Source organism: Periophthalmus magnuspinnatus, chromosome 16, assembly GCF_009829125.3.
Source record: "Periophthalmus magnuspinnatus isolate fPerMag1 chromosome 16, fPerMag1.2.pri, whole genome shotgun sequence".
NCBI classification, from domain to species: domain Eukaryota; kingdom Metazoa; phylum Chordata; class Actinopteri; order Gobiiformes; family Gobiidae; genus Periophthalmus; species Periophthalmus magnuspinnatus.
In genome coordinates this window covers 29,000,974-29,019,217 of record NC_047141.1, presented here as the reverse complement: position 1 = coordinate 29,019,217, position 18,244 = coordinate 29,000,974, and the positions used below count along the sequence as shown (strand labels likewise).

At 43.0% G+C, this 18,244-nt stretch overlaps 2 protein-coding genes across 4 annotated transcripts; both read right to left on the bottom strand.

Annotated features, from left to right (window-relative positions):
* Positions 1-693: 693 nt before the first annotated feature.
* Positions 694-9,168, bottom strand: dbpb (D site albumin promoter binding protein b). The gene is made up of 5 exons (XM_033980885.2): positions 8,606-9,168; positions 8,151-8,423; positions 6,955-7,413; positions 3,578-3,834; positions 694-2,634 (listed from the first exon to the last, which is right to left on the bottom strand). The coding sequence occupies exons 2-5, from the start codon at positions 8,329-8,331 to the stop codon at positions 2,419-2,421; spliced, it is 1,113 nt and encodes a 370-aa protein (XP_033836776.1). The 5' UTR covers positions 8,332-8,423; positions 8,606-9,168; the 3' UTR covers positions 694-2,418.
* A 1,245-nt stretch (positions 9,169-10,413) lies between these two features.
* si:dkeyp-69b9.6 (uncharacterized) lies at positions 10,414-17,201 on the bottom strand. 3 transcript variants are annotated; one of them, XM_033980338.2, is made up of 3 exons: positions 16,904-17,201; positions 16,487-16,592; positions 10,414-16,314 (listed from the first exon to the last, which is right to left on the bottom strand). In XM_033980338.2, exon 3 carries the CDS (start codon positions 15,998-16,000, stop codon positions 11,465-11,467), a length of 4,536 nt encoding a protein of 1,511 aa, XP_033836229.1. In that variant the 5' UTR covers positions 16,001-16,314; positions 16,487-16,592; positions 16,904-17,201; the 3' UTR covers positions 10,414-11,464. The 3 variants fall into 3 exon arrangements, with proteins under 3 accessions (XP_033836229.1, XP_055083565.1, XP_033836228.1); XM_055227590.1 differs by having other exon boundaries at positions 16,471-16,592; positions 16,908-17,201; XM_033980337.2 differs by having other exon boundaries at positions 16,908-17,201.
* Positions 17,202-18,244: the final 1,043 nt, after the last annotated feature.

Sequence of the window (18,244 nt, the reverse complement as noted above, 5' to 3'; positions counted from 1 at the left end):
TTTAGATTTTCCCATTTTAATAAAGTGACACAGTTTATTAATCAGTTTAAAGCAGAGTTAACATGTTTAAAGGTTTAGTTTGTATATTTTCTGAGCTTTAGCCGATCAGAGCAGACGATACCGTGCAGTTATGTGTCCTGTGAATGTGATTAAGACCAAATATCTGATCCAAAGTGCTCTGAAAAACGCAACAAATGTAAAGTTAAATGGATACTTGTTTTAAAAGGCAAAATACATTCAGTTTCACTTCTCCTTTCTGCTTTGGTCCATTTAAATCAGTCCTTATCCCAATAATATTATAATTAATTAGTTGAGTGATAAAAAAATGTAATAGAAATGAAACTGAGTGAAAGATTTCAGCCTTAAAGTAAATGGTAAATAGTTGTTTTTATACAGCACTTTTCCAACTTCAAGTCACTTTACAATAAAGAGTGTGTCTTGCCGAAGGACACAACGACAGTATTCATCTGTGGGAGCTGGAATTGCACCGCCAACCTGTGAATCGGTGGATCTGACCGCTCAACCAATGATTTTTTTTTATGTTGAGAGCGGGATTTGAACCGCCAACCTTCAGATCTGTGGACAAATCGCCACATTTTTAAAAATCTACTCCAAAAAGTACACCATGCCTACTATCTAATCACAGTACCATGAATATTTATAATTATCTCCTATAAATAAAACAAACTCCAATGAATGAGAACAATGAACAATCTTTTATTGGTGTTTTTGGGGGAAAGTCGTAACTACATCCAGATGCCCAGTATTACACAAACCGGGCACCACTGACACCACTGATACAGCAGGACAGTTGTAGTTCAATTAGAGATCACAACAAGAGTCATCATCAACCACGTCTGTGAGGAATGAGAGGCTAGATCCTGTACGGGGAGCTAACGATCACTCGATGAGGTGGCTGAGGGAAAACAAAACTGATGTGTGCACGTGGATACTCAGTCCGCACACCACCGACCAACGCATTTGTACGTAAAAAGTCCCAAAACGGCGCCACGTGTGTCGTCATCCCGAGTGGCAAAGTATCGAGTATTTGGGTGTTATGTTGTGTTAGGAGAACAAATACACCAACGAATAAGAACTTTCCCATTTAAAAGTCTTTCTGTTGCAGATCAGGTTTGCAATCCTAAGAAAGAAAAGGCTAATACAGAAAAGTGACATTTAAAACGGGGAATTAATTAACCATAACATTGATATTAGCAGTAATTGTTCAACGTAGGGATTCAAATCACACATCCCTCCAACTGAACATGACATAGTGTACCAGGCCCTGTGCAGGTCAAGCTTATACATACAGTATAAAGTATATATCAATTACAATGTACTGAAAAAATAGCTTTATAGGTAGCAACAAGCTGTGGAACAATAGTATAGGAACTTTTGGCTTTAGTCTCTCACAGGAATTTGAGAATTGAAGTCTATTCCAGTCGCTGGGAAAAATAAACCCAGGTCTTGGAATATAAATATACAGAAAGAGTAGGCCCAAAATACACACAATATTCAATCTCATGTAGATAATTAAAACAGTAAAAATCCGTAAATGGAAAATCAGGATTGCAGAAATTGATACAACACTGACAAACCCTTAAACCAAAACAACGAGCATGGGAAACGAGCATCAAAAGACTCAAAAATTGTATATGGACTAAACTCAGAAGGGGGGGTCTCAACAGGCTTTTGACATACAAGTATTATACGTAATATCGTTTTTTTTTTTTTTAAATGTACCACTCTTGAATAAAATTATTTGTACATGTCGTTATGAGCTGGTGGTTAAAGTTGAGAAACACTGACTGGTCGATCTTTATATATAATAGTGTTGGATTGTACAAACGACAGCTCCCGTTGCCAAACACACTCAATCCGGATGACAGGAAAGGAGCAAGAAAAGTTAAGTGCTTACGTCAAATCAACAAAATGTGTATCTAAACAGTTTAAACATCATTTTGCTCTGTATATTACAAACATTAATCGCGTCCTCAGCCCTGCCGCAGCCTTCCGAAAACACGCTCCATGGCTAATCATCTCCTGAATCATCTATACTAAAAGATATTTACCGTAGTATATCCCTCGCTATGCCCCGTCACGTAGAAAATATACAAAATTACTCTTCAAATTGGCTCTCCTGCTAATTATTCTGAAGTATTATAAAAATATACATTTTCCAATAACAAAACTCTTAAAAGTCACATCTTTCACCGGTTAAATTATTCTTTCTGTTGCATTTTAAGAGTTGACAAAACAAGACACCTGAGCTTCAATAAATGATCTCCTCTGATACATTCAACATCTTCATCGTCATCATCATCATCATCCCCTTATTTAGTCCATTGATTCAACAAAATGTAATGTTCCAGACTGAATCAAGCTTGTTCCTGCTCCTCGTTCGTTGCGTAGTGCCCCTCACTGGTCGGCCAAGCGGTTCTCGTATTTACTGAGGATGTTGCGGCAGCGGCCCAGCTCTTTCCGCATCTCGGCCACCTCTTGCCGGAGCGCCGCGTTTTCCCGCTCCAGATACGCGGCGCGCACGGATATCTGGTTCTCTTTCAGGCGGCGGGCGTCTCGGGAACGCTTGGCTGCTTCGTTGTTTTTGTATCGCCGGGTCCAGTACTTTTCATCCTGGGAAAGAACAAACACGAATTGATGGAGTTTCATAAGAGTAAACAGCTGTAGTCAGTATTAGGGGGGATGATATGGCCAAAAGTAAGTCATATTGCATATTGATCTATTTATTTTTCTTATTTTAAAAAACAACAGACTTTTAATCACGGCCTTTTAATATAAAAATAGTGAAATTTCTTCCTCCAAAGTATTTTTTTGGCTATAAACCTTGATTAAAAAGGCCCGAGTTAATCACGCCTGATTAGAAAACTGATTAAAATGTGATTAACTGCACAGGCCTAATCAATATAAACATAAAAAACATAAAATACTCAATACTATGCAAGTATATGGTACGTATAAAGGCGAGTGTCAAGTATGTACAATAAAAAATACTATAATGAAGTAACATTACCACAAAATCTACCAATAATGAAGTACTCCTTTTGTAATGAGCTGAGTTTAAAATATATAAAAATTGTCACATTTATATAGAGCTTTTCTACAAACCCCAAGATAATATTTATTTATTTATTCATGTATTTATTTATTTATTTATGTTGGAGCTTTTCTTTTCTAGTTTATACTGTTACAATAAATAATAAATATATTAAAATAATAATAATAAATGTACTAATAAAATAATAAATGAACCTAAACATACAGACACGATAATAGTTTTTGAAGGTGCAGTGTTACTTTTTTGTGTAGCGCCTGCAAACTGGGAATGTTCCTCTGTATATCAATAAACTTTTTCTTTTTATCATTTTTGTCTCTCTCTACAGATTTGATTAAGTTTAATGCCATATTTGGGAACATTCCAGGCAAAGCAGTGATGCAAAGGAACCCCCCCCCCCCCCCACCAGGAAAGCTACATGACGTCCCTGTGAGACTTGATTCTCACTTTACTTAAATAAAACCACCCAAACATATAAAAATACGTGTGACCTTTCGTTCTTACCTTTAAGTTGTCCGGCACCAGGATCTTGCGGGCTTTCTTGATCATCGGCTGCGGCTTGAGCTCCTCTTCGCTGAACGAGTGCCTTCGCGGGTCAAAGGACTGCTGCGAGCCTTCGGACATGTCCATCTCTGAGCCCTCCATGTCGAACATCCCCATCACGTCCGGCCCGCTCCCCGTGGGCGTCAGGAGAGGAGGGCAAGAGGAGGAAGAGGAGGAGGAGGGCGACTCGCAGGATTCACCGATACTGGACTGGCTCCCTGCAAATCACATCAGAAAAATACATTCAGTACATAAATTTAAAGTGCATAAAATAAACATTATATTTAAAATTTAACCACAAATTTTTACCAAGTTTTGTCTATTTTTTTAAGTTAATAATTCATTTTCTGCAGCAGATATGACATATAAAGAGATGATTTTAGCTCTGTTAAATAGCACTCATAATGTTAAAAAGGGTCAAAACTTCAAAACAAATTCCACAATAGTAATGAATAAATTAATCAAAATAGATGGCAACACCTTTATTGTGTTAAATGAAGGTTTAAACTGTCCCTTTTCCATAAATTCCCTTTGCATTTTCAGGTGTTTTTTGGTGTTGATGGCACAGTTTGAAGTACAATATTCTGTTTAACTGTTGTTCTGTTGTTGTATATATTTAACTCTAAGGCTATTTTATTTTTTTACTTTATGCATGCCCTTATTTGTACTTATTCAGTGTTTTTTTGTTGCACTTTATCACCGAAAAAAGTTGCTACTTTGTGAGTTGTGTTCACTGACAATGGCAATAAAAGTCTTCTGATTCTGATCAAGAACTGACCACTATTTCTGTATTTTTGTACTTTTCTTGTCACTTTTTCCACAAACTAACACTGATTTAAAACTCTCCTAAACATTTACCTCAGCTACTATCCGGCCAAACCAAATAATCACTTAAAAACCATGAAAATCTGTTGCATCGTCTACACTTTCACATCCCAAGCAGCTTTTATGATACTTCTAGCACTGTTTGGCCAGTAGGTGGTAGCAGGGGGTTACTTCTTTCCAAAGCAGCAACAAACAACATTCCTCTGCTTCAATCATGGCCTTAACTGATTGAAAAAACCCAAGACATTTCCAAAGCAGTATTAAAAAAGCAACAACACGGAAATTAACGCACGGACGTGACTCTACGAAACATTAAGGTGCTGTGAGTAAACCTGGGCAAAATCAAAATTACATTATAAAATTAGAATTCTGTCTGCACAAAAACAGTTTAATATTGTCAACTTTGCTGCTTTTGCATTTGACACGTTAATCAACCAATTCCAGGGCAGGTGAAGGTATGTTCAGATCGTAAATTAACATGCACAAGACAGAACATATAGAAGACATATATGGGATAATGTTATGTAATTTCTTCCCCTCCCCTTTAAACCAGTTCCTGCAAGTGAGGCCAATATAGGGCTAAACATTTGAGCGCTATATGCAACTGTGTGCCTTAACCAACCATCTTCAGCATTAAAAGTCCTTCCTATAAATGAATCTGACTGGTTAATTACAGTGAAGGCCAATGGTAAAGCTTTGGTGGCTGTGTGTGGCCCGGTCAAACCCTTTTACACACCCTCCCTTTGGTTTATACTTTTCAAACACACTTTCTGAATCATAACCTCAAAATAGCAAAGTAATGTTATATGTACACAAGCTGACAATGGCGACGCACAGCAATCAAAGCCCCTCGCAACTTGTGTGTTCTGTAATTTACAATCAGAACAAGCCAATTTTGAGATATTTTGGAACTAATAAACGTGCGTAACTCATTTTGAAACCATACTTAAGGTTGCTGTTTGCTATTATTAGAGCGATAATAAAGTATACACTCAAATTACCACCTTGGAACAGGTCACGTGCGTCAGTAAACGAGCCCACATTGTGTCACATGAATAAAATCTAACAAAAGGTTGTCACACGAAAATTAAACACAAGGTTGCAAACTTGTCAACAAATTCCCGTAATTGCGAGGCCAGTGTCTGTATAACTGCCAAATGGATTACACGGTGTTCTCAAAAACTCAAACACAACCAGATCTGTCTGTCCAGTTTGTCAGTAAATATCCACATCTCTCCCTCTCTCCGTGTAACACCAAACCACAACAATTATTTATATTCCTTAAAGAGCCTAAACTAAATAGTGTAAGCAGCTCAGACTGGCTTATGTTTGCGGACTGCAGGATACATTTCATATTATCTTGTGTTTTTTAAGCTTTAAAAAACACTGACCTTCTCTTTATATGTCAAATAACCTTTAGAATAACCTTTGAAATAAACAAACTAACCAAAAAAGACAGTACGTACTCTAAATATAACATAATTAAATGAGAAAATAGAAGTGGTAATAGCAATGATAATAATAATGTAATAAGTTTAGGGTGTTTATAAGTAGAATACAATGTTATTTGGGCAAACAATTATAGGGAAAACTGTTAATATATCTTCAGAAATTTGCCTTTAAGTCCAGGTTGTATTGTTGTTTACCTCTGGACCACATTTCCCTTGAAAATAGATCTTAATATACATCGTTTTCTGGCTAAATGATAAATAACTCAAACACAAGTAAGATAATGAATGACTGTAATTTGTCCTATAATCACTATTGAAATCAGCAGCTGCAAAAAAACCCAAAACAATTTCTTCCTGTTTCTGTATTCATCGCTCTGCCTCTCCGTTCCTCCCTCTCGTGCTCTAGTCCCGCCCCTGTTCCCTGGCTCTACTCCGCACGTGTCCTTACGCGTGCACATGGCTGTGGCGTGTGAAGCAGGGAGAGATTTAAAGACACGCAACTCAACACACTCCAGCCTCTCTCTCTGTTCACAATGTTTTGATACGGCCAGCGCTATATTAATAATTCCCTCTCGCTCGCAAAGGAGTGATTAGATAGCAAAGAGTGAAGTAAAAACTAAACTTTGGTATCGTAAATGTGTAGTTTGGTGTTTCTAAAGTACATATTGTATTAGATTCTTACAGTTTATATCCAACTAAGTGAAAATACCACTGATTTCAGGCGTGTTATTCAAAGTATTCAAAGGTAACATACTGGCTTGTCATGTTTTAAACTCAGAGCAGCAGGGTTAAAAAGCTTAATCATTATTTTTACTTGAATGACAGCCACATAACCTTGATTGTGGCTGAACTTGTATTAAGTTCGGGGCCCTGCTGGTTTTGTATCAGCCACAGGGAACAGCTTGTCTCTTCTGGTTTGTCAACTTTACCTTTTTTTTTCATTGTTTTGTGCTGGAAGAACCTTGGTTTTTGAATGTGCTGCTCTGTTCTCTTGCCTTAGTCATTTATTCCCTGTCTGTTGAACCAGTCAGGTAGAAAATGGTGGCTGTTACTGCAACTCACCGTGCAAACAGTCGCTGCTTCCTCCGGTGACACCTTGGGCGACTTCCAAACCGATGAGAGAGGGGGAAGACGAAGGGTGAGATGAGGGTGAGGAGGACGTGGAGCAAGGGGGGGAGGAGGGCGGTAGGCACTGGGAACTCTGATTGGGCACAGCTGATTGGGGACTTTGCGATGGTATCTGAGCAGCGCTGGAGCTATTGTTGTTGCTGTGCCCGCTCCCCATCCCGTTTTCGGTCAAAAACTCCTCTAAGTCCATGTACTGAAGCTGAAAGAGGCCCCCATCTGCAGGCAGCGTGCGATCCCACAGGAGAGGCCCCAAGAACTGGTTGAAATTTCCACCTCCTCCACCTCCTCCTCCTCCTCCACAGCTATTACTGTTGTTATTACTGACAGATAGTCCACTTCCATTCCTCATACTGCACAAAGTATCCACTTCCAATTCCAACGATCTGTCTTTATCTGGAAAAAACAAGCAAAACGTTTAGATACAAGATGTAACTTCACAATCTATTGCATGGTAACAGGTGGACGTCGCTTCCTGTCTTATGCAGATTCACAGATGGGCCAGATGGAAGCTAAACTGTGGTATTAAACAAAAGCTGGGACCATGCTGCATATGTCAACATTTGAGAAAACTGCAAAAGTACTCCCAACACGTGCCTGGAGAAGAGCACTGTAATTAAGTCACATGTAATCGACAGAATCTGGAAACTAATTACAATAAAAAATGCAATGAGAATCCACCAATCAGAGGGGGAAGCTGGTTTGATAGCTGGATAAAAGCGGCTACTGCTATGCTATATAGGCTTTGTGTGGTTTATACAGGAGCTTTGTGCAATTTAAATCAACTTTTAATCATTTTTTAATCAAAATCTAGATCCTGCCACTTCTAATTGTCAGTTATATGCTTGGATCTTGTTAATATGTCAGTAAATACATGTGGTTTGGAGTCCAGACGTGAGACATTTGACTTTTTTAAATGGCAGCGATTAAACACCTGTATTGTTCATGTTCATAAACTTAAAGACATTTTAATAAGACAAAAATAAATTGATACTAAAGTGCTGATTGCTGAATATGAGGAAGAATACATCATGATTCATATTTTGGCATGCCGCCCAGCCCTAATGGCATGCAGTAGTAATAATAAAGACGCCTAAACCAGTATTATAAAAATAAACTGTTGTTGTAATTACCCTTGGGGTCACACGAGGTCTTGATGCGCTGGTCTCCCTTCATGGGATGTTGCAAGAGAGATTTGAGTCCTGCCATGGAGTTGAGCTGGCCACCTGCAGGCTGAGAACAACTTCCAAACTGAGGGCTTGCACCAGCAGGGAGGTCTGGCGTGGGGGGGAGCTGCGTGAGCTGTCTGGACATCCTCTGGGCAGATGGGCCGCAGATATGGACACCTGGAGCACTTGAAGAGGCGAGGCAAACTTACTGGAGAATCTACCAATAGGACAAGTACGCTGTGTGTGCAGGGGCAAAGCCAGAGGGGAGGGGAAGAGGAGGGGAAGGGGGTGGGGGGGAGGAAGAGAGGGGAAAAAGATCAATTTGAGCGCACATGGAAAATACAGTGAAGTGTAATGAGCATAAGAGCACGTTAATGACGCAGTTATAAAGTGTAGGTGTGTTATAAACTGCTGCTTACCTGCGAAACAGAGGAGGCTTTAGCGCTTTGGAGAAATACTTGTATCCGTGTGTTCCATGGCAGCAGAGGAGTTCAAAGTGTTGTGCAGTGTATTACTCCCCGTGCGCGCTGGTGGGAGGGACTGTCGCACCAGAAGTGTCCATAATAAACGCAACAGCCGTAAAACGCAATAAAAGATTCCCAAAAAATGAACGAAACGAAGGTACGAATTCGATGTGGTGAGTGGACAAGTGGAATAGATCCGCTAAAACGTCTGGAAAGCGCACTGTGTCAAAACAAAACAAATGAAAAAGAACTGCGCAAGTAAAGTCCTACCACAGAGCAGTGTCCGCGCTGGTCAAATGACAAGTTGTGTTGGTGCTGCTCCTGTGCCGTGGTGCTGTGCAGAGCGCGCAGGGAGGAGGGGTCGTTTCCTCTTTCTGTCTGTACTTTTTTTTGCATCCGGTAGATCCGGTCACGGGCGCAGGAGCTCGGGTTTGTGGTGAGGCCGCGTTCGAGCGTCCTCTCAGCACAGAGCCTCAGCTGGAGCAGACACGGGCGCTGCGCCTGACGTCACGGCCCACGGAACAAGCGGCGAGCGCGAGAGGGGCGTGGCCAAGGGATTATTATTTATGGGACACACCCACTCCTCGTGCCACACCTCGAGGAACAGGCTGTTTGTTTAGTCTGACAGGGACAAACTTTATCTGCTGTTGCATTTCAAGAGCACAGAGATACTTTATTAAACGTGTGGCTGTGATGTACGACACAGATTACGCACGAGTTTATTATAATTATGTCACTAAAACACACTAAATGTGCACTTCTATGCTTCTATTCAAGTCCATTTTAAACTATTCCATTATTTTCTTAGCTCTGGAGCAGGTTAAATACCACAGTACACTCTGGTAATCCACTAAAACGTGAGAGCATCGTTTGTACAGGATGAGGGCCGCTTGTGCACGTTGCCTCCCGGTGTACAATAGCTGTTCCACTCACGTGTACCCTGCACGGTGAAGCGAGGCCTGTCCGCGCGCGCTCTGCCTCTCATTGGGTTTGTATTTATCCAGACTCCGCCTCCAGCAGGACTCCATTGGACACAAATAGGTCGAGTTAACCCGCCTCCACGGATTCTCCTTGTGCATGCCACGGCCGCGTGAGACCGACCCGAGCGCGAGGCTGTTGTCCAGTGTAGCAGCAGAGCACATGTACCCCCAAGACACTACAGTTTACCCCTGCTTTGTGTCGAGACAGCACCATTTCAGCTGAAGGAGAGTCACACTGGGAGGTTTAATTTGAGCACTTAGTCCAACTCTGGAGGTACCACATTGTAGAGATTATATTTGGGGCCAAACCTTTGTGTCTTCAGTGTGATCCTGTTATTCATAGGACAGACACATAATACCTGGACATTTCCAATAGAGTTAAATGGGACTAAGAGCAGTTGCATAAATGTACAGCACATATTTTATATTTCAGGCTGTTTTTTTTTTAAAGTTCTGCCATGTGAGAAGTGATGCATTCCTTATAATCTTGTGTAAAACTGGGATACTAGTAAACAACACTCACACAGGCTCTATCACTGCACCTCCATGTGACTGGCACACTCTCCCCAGACAACTAGAGTTCATGTGAGTTGAATAACGCCCTCTTGTGGTGTGCTTTGGTTGAATCATTTGACTAAGGTGTGTGTGTGGGTGTGTGTGTGTGTGTGTGTTCAGTACATACAGAACTGGGATCTTGCAATAATAACAGCTGAGAGTGTGTTCCAAACAAAGTGAAAGAAAAAGAAACGATTACATTTAAAGTTTATTCATTGCAGAAATATATTCAACTACTGACTTTTGAGTAAATAAATGTGATAGAAACATACTAATCCCATTAGTCCTTAGAAGATAAACTAAGGTGCGTTATGGTATGGACACATGTAAACAAAGGAACAATAAAAGACAGGAGGATGATTGCAACTCAGCAAATAGAAAAGAGGTTAAGTAGCCTATACGATTGATGCGAGGATCGATTGGATTACACACATAAATACATGGATTATTACATTGCTATTATAGGTCCTTGTTTTAAAACACGCAAAAGTACTGTAGAAATAATTTCTCATACACATATTATGAGATTAATAGTACAGGCATCATTTGACCTGTCTCCCATTTATAACAGAACTGACCAAAATGAACCAAATTGACATAATAAGCCGTGGCTTTCTGTAACGTCTAACTTTGGCTGAGGCTTATACAGTTTAATGTCTGCAATTTGAATTACAGTTTATGATTAAATCACGTGTCAGTGCAGAGCCCAATAGATTTGTCAAACCATGGGTTAACTTGGGGAAATACTGAATAAACTAGCAGATAATGTTGGAATGATTCACAACCTCTTCAAAAACTTCACCAGAGAACAAACATGCACTGAGATACTATCAAAGGTTTTGTCCCCAAGTCCCTACTCCTAATAACGCACTTTACATTTTCAGTTAAGTGCTCAGCCTCTAGTGAACAACAAGACAAAGTACACAGCAGAAACACTTATCATACAGCAAGAGGTGTAGCAAGATTTCTATTATTATTAATATTATTATTATTATAATATTGGGGATACATTTTTAGCAGGTCATTTCTCCTAAACGTTTCTATTAACTGCACAGTGTCAGCCAAGCACAGTGTCAATGCACTTAGGGGTAAAGGAAACAGTCAAGGCTTTAAAACATCTTCCACCACAACCTGGAAGATTTTCTGGTGAGAATCTACAGTAGCTGTTAACACACTCAATCTAATACTCAGGAAAACAAATCAGAGGCAATTCTTTAACGTTCCCTCACTATTTCATGGAAGAACACAAATATCTCCCTTTACTTTCTTCTTATGGTCCCTATAGAAACGATATGTCGCCCTGCACATCTCCTTGCTCCCCCTCTGTCTCTGATCCATCTATCTTCTTTACACTGGTTCTCTGCAGGCCTTTAGCTGTGCGTCGACAGGCCTTCTTGTGCCTATGAAGAAGGGTGGCGTTCCAGAAGCGAAGACGGCAGTGTCGGCAGGAGAAAGTCCCTTTGGAGCAATGTTTTGCCCGGTGGATGAAGGCTGCCATTGGTCCGTGAGACTGTTTCCCACACACACAACAGGTCAGACGCTCCAGACCAGTTAAGACCTTTTGGATGTGTTTTGCTGCCATGTGAACTAGCAACCCTGCTCTGTGAGAAAACACCGAACTGGGGCAGATCGGGCAGCCAAAACGCTTCACTGGGACTTTAAGGGAGGACAGTGCCTTCATTTCTCCGCTGTTCATAAGTTTGTGCCCTCTTACCCTCCGAAATGTCTTGCGTTTGGGTGCCTTTTTGCTACGACGCTGCCTGCTAACTGAAAAACATGTCTTTTTTGTTATTTTCTTGGCATCACGTTTATCTGTGTCTTCCCATTTTCCTTCGCTCCAGTCTTGCCTGTTGTTAGACTTTTTCTTTTTCTTCTTGAGCCGTCCTACGTTATCTTGTGACATATCAATTCTGAAATCTGTTTGTTGCTGCAGCTCTGTGTTTGACATATGAGGATGAAGGTGGGGTTGAATGGGATGGTGATGCAGATGGTGATGTTCAGCTGAGGGTATTTCTGTGAGGGGCTGGAAAGGGGCTGTAGTGTGCAACGTGCGACTACGAGATCCCGCGGGATAAATGTGCTCTCCTTTGACTCCAGCAGGGGAGTGGGGGTGCTGCGGGGGCATGATTGTTGAGTTTGGGGGCAGAGGCTGTGAATAATTTGGTGCATTGGTTGAAGCGTCATAAAAGAGAGGAGGGTAGCCAGCTGGCGGGTGTGGAGGAGGCTGCTGTTGGTGGTTATGACTGACAGGCAAACCCGGGCCTCCGTGAGTTTCAGAGGAAGGTGTCATCTGAAGCAATGCGTTAGTTGCTGCCTCATTTTCTGAAGTTGCCTGGTTGATGTTGCTCACATTTTGGCTGTTTACGGATCTATTGCTGTTTTCGTGATGGTTTGACGATTCATTGCGGGTTATGCCGTGCTGGGATTGCTTATGTCGGGTAAGGCTGTTAGAGTACGCGAACGACTTGCCACATACTTCACACGAGAACACCTTTTCGCCCCCACCGTCATGAACTGTCTGGTGGTGCGCAGTCAAATGGAAATGATGCCGGAAAGACTTCCAACATATCGCACAGGTGTAGAGCCGAGGTGGGGGCGGTGCATGGGATGGGGGGTGCGTGTCTTGAGGCTTGACATCTTGAGAGTAGGAGTAATAGGAGGAGGTACTCGGGACTTGATTTTGGCTCCTATCTGGGACCACGCTACATTGAGGATTTGGGTTAAAGCTGTTTAGATTTTCTGTATTAGGCGTAGCTGGCACTTCTTCATTTTCGCCTTTTTGATGGAGTTTACCGTGACGACGGAGACTCTGCGAATAACCAAACTCCTTTCCGCAAATGGTGCATTTGTAGTTTTTTGCACCCGAGTGGACAGTTTGATGTTTGCTTAAATGAAAGGCCTCTCTAAAATATTTACCGCAGACGGTGCAATGGTGGGGTTTTTCTCCAGTATGAATGCGGTCGTGTCTTCTCAGAGTCTCGCGGCGCGCAAAGCCTTTACCGCAGACACTACAGAGATGGGTGCGTGGGAGTCCGCTGGTGCTCATTCTTTGGGTGTATTGTCGAGGTTTTGAGGGGTCTTCGTTGGCCGAGGAGTCTTTCTTGGCTCTGGGTTTGCGGGGACGTTTAGGTTTGACGGAAGGATCTTGCGTACTGCTCATAGCCTCCGGTCTGTAATTTTTGTTATCCATTGTCGTTGATGAAGGTGACCCCAGAGGACCTAAACCAAGACCACCAAGAAGACCCCCTATAATGTCGCCCCTATCGTCCCCTCTGGTTCCGCCGCTATTAGCAGCAGTAATAGCGGAGATAGCATGATTTACAGAGCTAGTGACATCGTCTTCAGAGTCGTCCAGTAAAGAAGACAGAGGCAGGTGGGGTGGTGGCTGCGGGTGGTGGTGAGGGTGGCTCTGTGTGTGTGGATGCAGAGTTGGTGCCAGGGGTGCCTTTCTCAGAGCGGGGCCGGCCATCCCGCTCCCACAGGGGGAGGCACCAGAGTAGCATGGAGATGGGTTACTTTGAGATCGGTGGTCATCATGGTAGCCTGTGTAACGATTCCGAGAGTAGTCAGTGGGGTATTTACCATCAGTTCTGTCCCTGTCATTTGAATTCCCTCCCCGTCCAGATTGATAAAGACCATCACATCCTAAACCTGATTTTGGTTCTCCTTCCCCCACAATTATTACACCTTCTTCTTCCTCAGCTTTCCCATAAATACCCCCTCTATTGCTTTGATAAGTTCCCCCTCCTCCATTACCAACTCCACCCCCTCTGTCCTCACCGTCACTTTCTATTTTGCCGTTCCGTTGTTTGGGCCCCCTACCTGGCTTGCCGCAGGTGCCTGAGGCCGCGTGGTTCAGCAGAGATGTGCTCTCACGAAAGGCACGGCCACAGGCGGGACATCGGAAAGGTTTTTCCTCATGTATCTTCTCATGTCGGGTCAGTGACTCTCTACGATTAAAGGCCCGAGAGCAGGTGGAGCAGCCAAAAGGCCGGGCTGACGAGTGTATTACACCATGCTGCAGAAGGTGGCCTTTTTTCTTAAAGCCTTTGCCACATTCAGGACAATGAAATATTTTGTCTGGGCTCGGGCAGGAATTAGACGAGGGCTGAGGCGCTTCTTGGGTTGAATGAGGAAGGGTTGGGTCGGGCTCTGATTTTATGTGGATGGGGTTTGGGCGAATAGAATTAGAATTGCTAGTGCCTGCTGTGGTGGGTTCATGCATGCGTAAATGTCTGCGCAGACTAGAGAGGTGAGGAAAGCTTTTGCCACAATCTGAACAACTATAAACAGGCTCTGTGTCTGAATTTGAGGGGTTGGACTGCATAGAGCTTGGATTGTCACATTTAGTAATGTGAGAATCAGACACTAGTGCAGAGGCAGCAGTAGAAGAGGGAGCAGAGGAGGAGGAAGAAACTACTGATGAAGATGATGATGAGGCAAGAAGGGATGAGGGGTCACCACCAATATTTGACAAACCAACCCCACTGCCAATTAAAGCTGGGGGCTGACCATGACTAAGCCCCCCTCCGTTACTAAGATTAATACTGTGACTATTGTGCCCGTGGCTGTTGCCGTTACTCGTGCTATCAGCTTTTCTCTGTGGCAAATATCCAGCCATTGCTTTCTTCCTCCTACTACTGCTGCTACTACTGCTACCAACACCAGTGCTCTCCCCTTTACCGTCATCCTTAGATAAAGATAAATGTAATGGTAAGGGGAGGGGCAGGCCAGGTTCTTGCTGCATTAAAGAAGCTATCTGATTAGAAGAGAGAACGGGGATGCCCTGGAAGTCAAAACCACCCAAAGACGAAGGCTGAGAGCTCGGGTGAAGAGGATGGTGCGGATGTGAGTGGGGATGAGGATGGGAGAGGCCGTGAGGTGGAAGCTGCTGCTGCTGCGGAGCCTGCTGGGCCGTCTGTTGGGGCTGAGGAGTGGAGTGGCCATGAGCGTGGGAGTTATGCAGAACAGGAGGAGGTGCAAGACCAGAACTATTTTCCCCTGCCTGACTTAAACTAATTCCTAAGTGGTTATGAGTCCCTTGTTGTACAAGAAATTGCTCTAAACTTGCATTAGCAGGCACCCCAGATAAAAAATACTGATTAGCAGCTAACATGCAACTAAACTGTTGGTGAAGGCTGCGTGCATCAGACTGAGACCCAACCAACTGGTGTCCCAAAGAGCTGACTGCACTGCTACTAGAAGGGTTAGAGTTGGCAACAGAGGTAGAAGGGGAAGAAGAGGGGGGCCCAGGTGACGCCTGGGGGACAGAAAGGCCAGAATGCAGAGGAGGAGGTGGAGGTGCTGATGCTACTAATCCTCCCAATCCCCCAGTGCTCCCACTGCTGCCACTGCCCCCAGCGAAGGGCTCAAAACGGCCTATACTCGGGTGCAACTGCTCTTGTGCTAGCGCTGCCTCAGACGTGTGGAAAGAGCGCAGGAACTGAGGGTAGCCTGGAGAGTGGCTGCTGCCGCTGCTCATCTTGTTTGCCTTTGAACGGGAGCTCTGAGATGAGGAAGGCTGTTGTTGTAAAGGTGGGGGAGGAGGGGCACTCATCTTGGCAAAAATGGAGGCAGAATCAGAAAAGGCGTTACCTCTTGACCCCTGCAGGGGCCCCAGGCCAAGTCCAGACAGAAGAGCTCCAGACGACTCAGCCTGCTGCTGCTGCTGCTGCTGCGGGAGAGGGTGCTGGTGAAGCTGCACTTGTTGTTGGTGCTGTAGCTGTCGATCTAAACCCAGACCTTTGAACTGGTGGGCCTGGTGCCCACTTAACATCTCTATAATGTCCAGATTATACTTTCCAAATTGGAACATTTCCCACTCACTGGCACATGGAGCACCAGAGCCAAGGCTCCAACAGTCGGAGCGGCAAAAGTCCCAGCAGTGGCTGGTCAGCCCCAACGAAGAGGATGGGATTTAACTCCACAAATACTAAAGTGTCAGTAACTAAATATATGTACTATTTTCTGTAATATCCAGAGAGATTAAATTATGAAGTGAACGTGAGTGCTTTGTTTAAGAAGACTATGTTGTTGGGTTTAGGCTGTAAACGTGATATCTTCTCATGTCTGATGTTTTCGTTGATATTCTCTGAGCAGTTTTCAGATCAGTCTTCATTCAAGACTTTCCTGGAGTAAGAACAGGAACAAGAAAGAGAAAATGACAAACAATAAGGCTTCTGTGTGTTTCCCATCAAACTGAGTAAACATCACAATAAAACCCGTAATGAAAAGCACAATTTCATGGAGAATAACAACTTCACACAGTCTGGTAGTTTGTCTCACCTTTTTATGTCCTTACCATTTCCTCTGGTCTCTGATGTAGACACAGTTAAAGGGATGCCCAGCTGAACCAGACAAGCTACAGTTTACAAGAGCCCCTCTCATTTTCATGCAAACGTGAAATCCTGTGGACAAAGGATTCAAATATTAGAAACACACCGCGCGCTACGTGTCACACATCACTGCGCTGCATGCATGTGTGTTTTTACTCGTGCACATATTGCGTCAACTACAACAGACGCAAAGAATGAGGCAGTAGTCGCGCGCTTATGCAAAACTTCACTGTTATTCATCCTGGAGAGACTGTGTGGCCGCGCTATACGCAGCCATCTGAGCTAACTGTAGCATTTCCAGATGTAAATATCATAAATACGCATTAAGCAGAGTGTTTTAGACGCTGGAGAGCATGTGTGCGCTCGATTGGGCAAAGCGTTACCTACACATCCCGTGGCAGAGCACAGATGCAGATGGATGGGGCCTGTCACGCCTCTTCTGACCGTGTAGCTGTTAGCGTCCATTTCTGCGCGCTGTTTTCCAGTCTTTAGCCAGAGCCATTTTCACGGATGCTGCGCGGACTGGACCTGAAGCCTGCTCACTCCGACGCGCACACAAGCAGCCTCCTCCTCGCCATTTCCTCTCACTCTTTGGACCTGCAGGAGACACTTTTAAGGCTGCGAGCGAGGTTACTTTGTATCTGCGGTGATATATTTTAGGTAAAAGTGAGTGACGTGTGCGCTCTTTCCGGCCCTTGTAATGTTTCCGGGTGGCGCAGAGGGGCTCGCACACGGGTTTGGGCACAGCACCTTCCCCATTTAGTCTGTACAGTCCTGTAATATCCAGACTGTTACTTATAAGGCCAGAGATGCACAGAGACAACACATATTTACTTATTCACGCAGTTATTGGCCTGTAACGCACCTCACAGGACACAGGCATCAGATTTATCAGACTGGGGGATGCTCATTAACTCCTTAATTAGTTCATTTGACAAGGAGGAATTAAAACACTTTGCAATTTTAAAGGATACTTTCTTTCTTTCTTCTTTATTTGTCAGGGAACACGCACAAATTCATTAATCTTACACAAAAAAAACAAAACAAAACATGATTTGTGCCAGATTTAGCTACTACTGCTTTCAATCTGCAGATCCTGCTCAGGTGAACACACTTTAAAATCCACATTTCATTACAATTACATTATAAAACTATCAATTCATCGTTAACTTTAGCAGTAAAATACAATAAAATGTCCTCGTGTTCAGTACATGATGTTTCCTATAGTAAAAACCAATATAAAAACAATCATTATGCGCAGGTTTATACAGTGAAACAGAACAGTGCACATTAACTAGACTGATGTGGACACGTTTGATGATCTAAAATGTACTTTTTCAAATTCTAGTAAAATTATTCAAAGCTGCAGACAATTTTCAGACTGTTTGTATCTATCTCTCTTTTGTTCACAGGTTGAGAGCATATGCTCATTCCACACACCAGTTGATCTGATTATCTTTTTTTTTTTTACAATAGCAGGTGATCCATGGTTTGAAGAATGATTAAAAAAGAAAGGACGTTGCCATGGTGATTAACAATTTAACACAAAATATTATCTTTTAAATTGGGAAGAATCCTCCATTTAACAGGAAGCTGAATGCATGAATATAGTTATAGGTGTAAAAACGTCCCTGGCCAAGTTTAAAATGTGACATTTGGGCCGAGTTTCACAGTGTCCCTGCAGCACTGGAGGAAAGAAACAATCCTTTGAAGAACTTTTCCTG